Here is a 5,234-nt window from a genome sequence, read left to right on the forward strand (position 1 = left end):
ATACATACATACATACATACATACATACATAAATTAGCTGGGCGCGGTTCCTCACGCCTGTAGTCCCAGCACTTTGGGAGGCTGAGGGGGGTGGATCACGAGGTCAAGAGATCGAGACCATCCTGGCCAACATGGTGAAACCCCGTCTTTACTAAAAATACAAAAATTAGCTAGGCATGGTGGCATGCGCCTGTGTAATCCCAGCTACTCAGGAGGCTGAGGCAGGAGAATCACTTGAACCCGGGAGGTGGAGGTTGCAGTGAACCGAAATTGCACCACTGCTCTCCAGCCTGGGCAACAATGCAAGACTCCATCTCAAAACAAACAAACAAACAAAACAGCCGAGCACAGTGGTTCACACCTGTAATCCCAGCACTTTGGGAGGCTAAGAAGGGTGGATCATGAGGTCAAGAGTTCAAGACCAGCCTGGCCAACATGGTGAAACCCCGTCTCTACTAAAAATACACAAATTACCCGAGTGTGGTAGCGGGCGCCTGTAGTCCCAGCTACTCAGGAGGCTGAAGCAGGAGAACCGCTTGAACCTGGGAGGTGAAGGTTGCAGTGAGCCGAGATCGCACCACTGCAGTCCAGCCTGGACAACAGAGTGAGACTCCATCTCAAAAAAAACCAAAAAAAAAAAAAAAAAAAAAAAAAACAAAGACCGGGCAATGCAGCCAACTCTCGACAGAGGCGTCTTCCCTTCCAGTCTTTCAGGACCACACGTTGCCCTTCACAGGGTTGAGGCGGGTGTGAGTCTCAGTACAGCTGTTTTTACCGAGCGCCAGGTACTGTGCTGAGCACGTGACATGAATTGTTTTGTTTCACGTCATAACACCCTCATAGAGGGAAATCAGCAGTCCCAGAGGACAGGAGCCTGCCTGCCTCCCAAGGTGTGGCTATCCCTCTCCTGTGCTGCCAACCTTCTCCCATGGGCGCAGGGGGATGCAGAAGGCCACCTACCTCAGACAGTGGCTCTGATGCAGTCTCTGGGTTCCGGAGGCCGTCCCTGGGCGTGGGCGTGCTGCCGCTGTCCCCACGCTGGCCCACGCTCAGTGCCTGCTCCCACTTCTGCAGAGCTTCCTCGAACAGCTCCATGCCTGAGCACAGGTGAGGCAACAAGGGAGGGTCAGGCCTTGACTGTCTCACCCAAGATGGAGCTCAGAACATCAAGGAGGCAGAAGGACCTCAAAGGGCAAGAACTGGGTGGGAGCGTGTGGCCTGGGCTGCTCAGGTTCCAGGCCTTCTTTCAGACCAGGTTTGTTCCTAGACACTGTCCCTTGTTCAGAAATGGCTGGAAATCTCCAGATGGGCTTTTGGGCAGGGTAGTGAGGGGCAAAGTGACCTGAGACTGGCCAGGCTCCTAGGAAGGAACTGTTTCTGCCGCCCACCCTGCCCTGGAAGCCGAGGCACCTCCTGCACACACCTTGCATATACAGGCTCTCTGCGTTGCCATCACTGGTGGTCAGAGACTCCTCCATCCCTCTGGCATCCCATGGTCCCGAGCACACGGCTGTGGGGCTGGATGAGTTCACTGCCACCATCTGGGAGCCAATCAGTGCAAGAACAAAGAGTGAAGCCTTCTTGGGCTCTCTGCAGGGCCCCCCTGAGCCCTCCCCCACTGCCTGACCATGGGCCACACGCCCCCTCCAAATGCCATCCCTGAGCTCATTCCTGGCCACAGCATCTGCACCCTCAGAATGGCCTGGACCCACAATCTACCTGATGGTGCTTCATAGAAGCCACCAAAGCGGGAAGGAATCCCGAGACCAATGCCCAGCCCAGGAACCTTGGAACCCCGCTGAGCCCTGCTCCTGACTGCTGTATCCACCCCTTACGCCATGGCTCCTCTACCACCTGGACAAGAAGACAGAGAGTACCCATTCTGTGCCAGGGTCCCGCCTCTCATCCACACGAGCGGCTGGCTGCCCAAGGACAAGAACCAGCTCTTGCTTGCCCCTGTGCCAGCCTGGCTCAGAGCTGGGACTCTGCTTGCTGGACAAGTGAAGGAACCAAAAGCCACAACCCAGAAGAAGCCAAGCTTCTGCCTTATTTACCTCTACACCCCCAGAGCCTGGCAGAGTCCCTGGTATAACGCAGGTGCTTGTCAGTGGCTGATGAATGAATAACCTGCATTTTCACAGGTACGGGTCTCCCCAGGAGACCATCAGTTTCTCTCCTCTGCACCAGCCCACCTTTCTCCCACCAACACCTGGCACAGTGAGTGATTAGGGACAATCCCTGAAAGCCTGCGTGGGTGGAGGAGTGAGAGAGAGAGAATGAATGAATGAATGAATGGACTCTACCAGTCCATAAGCTTGCTGAGGGCGGAGTCCTCAGGAGGGGTAAGCCTGGACCTGGAGCCCTGGCACCTGCTGCTCACCGAGGCCACGCTGTGGGAGGAGCCCGAGTGCTTGCTGGGCTCAATGGAAGAGATGCCACTCAGGGTGTCGTTGCTCTTGCTGCTGGGGCTCTGGACTCTCCGGCCGGAGTATCCTGTGAGGAGCGGAAGAGCAGGCGTCACACAGGCATCCCATGTGGCCTTTATACGGGCCGCTCCCTCTCTGGACCACCTTGCCCTTCTTCCTCATCTGGGAACTGGTCCTGACCTTCTAAGTCAGGGGAACAGAGGGGCCCCGAGGGTGTGCACTCAGGAGAACAGTGCAGGGCCCTCTGCATCCTGCTCACGACCACATCCCTGCCATATCCCTGCTACAGGGCACAGGGCCAGGCCGAGGGGAGGAGTCCAGATTTGCCAGATAAGCCGAGAATGAGGTCCACCTGCTTTCCCGCCTCCTTGCTTAGCCTTCTCTGGGCTGTTGATTGAGAGAATGGTTTAGAATTCTCCTCCTTCCAAAACGGATGTGAGACAACAAATTTTTCTAGGCTGGAGCGCAGTGGCGCGATCTCGGCTCACTGCAAGCTCCGCCTCCCGGGTTCACGCCATTCTCCTGCTTCAGCCTCCCGAGTAGCTGGGATTACAGGTGCCCGCCGTCACGCCCGGCTAATTTTTTGTATTTTTAGTAGAGACAGGGTTTCACCGTGTTAGTCAGGATGGTCTCCATCTCCTGACCTCGTGATCCACCAGCCTCGGCCTCCCAAAGTGCTGCGATTACAGGCGTGAGCCACCGCACCCAGCCAAGACAATAACTTTTAAAAATATACAAAAGGCCAGGCACAGTGTGGCTCATGCCTATAATCCCAGCACTTTGGGAGGCCGAGGTGGGGGAGGATTGCTTGAACCCAGGAGTTCAAGACCAGCCTCGGCAACATGGCAAAACCCCGTCTCAACAAAAAATGCAAAAATTAGCCAAGTGTGGTGGCGTGGCCTGCAACCCCAGCTACTTGGGAGGCTGAGGGTGGGGGATCACTTGAGCCTGGGAGGTTGAGGCTGCAGTGGGCCATGATCACAACACTTCACTCCAGCCTGGAAAGCAGAGTGAGACCCTGTCTCAAATATATATACATATATATAAAAATTTTTTTAGGCTGGGCTGGGTGGATCATGTCTGTAATCCTAGCACTTTGGGAGGCCGAGATGGGTGGATCACTTGAGATCAGGAGTCAAGATCAGCCTGGCCAACATGGTAAAACCCCATCTCTAATAAAAATACATAAATTAGCCAGATGTGGTAGTGCATGCTTGTAATCCCAGCTACGCAGGAGGCTGAGGCAGGATAATTGCTTGAACCTGGGAAGCAGAAGTTGCAGTGAGCCAAGACCGTGCCACTGCACTCCAGCCTGGGCAACAGAGCAAGAATGTCTCAAAAAAATAAAATTTTAATAAAATAAAATGCACAAATGGTTATATTTTAAAATAGAGACAAGGCCAAGCACAGTGACTCACACCTGTAATCCCAGCACTTTGGGAGGCTGAGGTGGGCAGATCACATGAGATCAGGAGTTCGAGACCAGCCTGGCCCATGTGGTGAAACCCTGTCTCTACTAAAAATACAAAAAATTAGCCACGTATGGCCGGGCGCAGTGGCTCACGCCTGTAATCCCAGCACTTTGGGAGGCCGAGGCGGGCGGATCATGAGGTCAGGAGATCGAGACCATCCTGGCTAACATGGTGAAACCCCATCTCTACTAAAAATAAAAAAAAATAGCCAGGAGTGGTGGCAGGCACCTGTAGTCCCAGCTAATCGGGAGGCTAAGCCAGGAGAATGGCGTCAACCCAGAAGGCAGAGCTTGCAGTGAGCCAAGATTGCGGCACTGCACTCCAGTCTGGGCAACAGAGCAAGACTTTGTCTCAAAAAAAAAAAAAAAAAAAAAATTAGCTAGGTATGGTGGTACCTGCTTGTAATCCCAGCTATTTGGGAGGCTGAGGAGGAGAATCCTTGAACCCAGGAGGCACAGGTTGCAGTGAGCCAAGATTGAGCCATTCCACTCCAGCCTGGGCGACAGAGTGAGACTCTGTCTCAAAAAAAAAAAAAAAAAGAAAGAAAACAAAATGGTCCAGGCACAGTGGCTCACGCCTGTAATCCTAGCACTTTGGGAGCCCGGGGCAGGTGGATCACCTGAGGTCAGAGGTTCAAGACCAGCCTGGCCAATATGGAGAAACCCCGTCTCTACTAAAAATACAAAAATTAGCCAGGTGTGGTGGCACATGCCTGTAATCTCAGCTACTCAGGAGGCTGAGGCAGGAGAACTGCTTGAACCTGGAAGGCAGAGGTTGCAGTGAGCCAAGATCACGCTACTGCACTCCAGCCTAGGCAACAGGGCAAGACTCCGTCTCCAAAAAAAAAAAAAAAACAGAGACAGGGCCTTGATATACCACCCAGGCTGGTCTCAAACTTCTGGCTCAAGTGATCCACCTGCCCCAAAGTACTGGGATTACAGGTACGAGCCACCACACATGGCCAATATTTTTTCAGAAGCAAGAAAAATAGGGAAGGCAAAATAAGGTGAAATGGGAGCAGGCAGAGTGGGACAGGGCATGGGAGCTAAATGCTGTGCAGATGACTCCAGATTTCCTAGGACAGACACAAAACTCGGCTGCCTAAGTGTCTCTCAGGGTCCTCTTCCATATTAGTCTCAAGACTTCTTTTTCCAATTTTAGGCCAGGCACGGTGGCTCACACCTGTAATCCCAGCACTTTGGGAGGCCGAGGCAGGCGGATCATGAGGTCAAGAGATGGAGACCATCCTGGCCGATATGGTGAAACCCTGTCTCTACTAAAGATACAAAAAATTAGCCAGGCATGGTGGCAGGCGCCTGTAGTCCCAGCTACTCGG

General features: G+C 53.4%; 1 protein-coding gene across 1 annotated transcript in view; it reads right to left on the reverse strand.

Annotated features, from left to right (window-relative positions):
• FAM73B (family with sequence similarity 73, member B) overlaps window positions 1–5,234 on the reverse strand; it is a 46,015-nt gene that overhangs the window by 25,134 nt on the left and 15,647 nt on the right. The window contains exons 4-6 of the mRNA XM_011971195.1: window positions 2,381–2,493; window positions 1,424–1,541; window positions 961–1,097 (exon numbers count right to left, since the gene is read on the reverse strand). Of these exons, the coding sequence (XP_011826585.1) occupies window positions 961–1,097; window positions 1,424–1,541; window positions 2,381–2,493 (368 nt within the window). The remainder of the gene's footprint in view (window positions 1–960; window positions 1,098–1,423; window positions 1,542–2,380; window positions 2,494–5,234) is intronic.

This window comes from Mandrillus leucophaeus, unplaced genomic scaffold (genome assembly GCF_000951045.1).
Source record: "Mandrillus leucophaeus isolate KB7577 unplaced genomic scaffold, Mleu.le_1.0 Scaffold99, whole genome shotgun sequence".
Lineage (NCBI taxonomy): Eukaryota > Metazoa > Chordata > Mammalia > Primates > Cercopithecidae > Mandrillus > Mandrillus leucophaeus.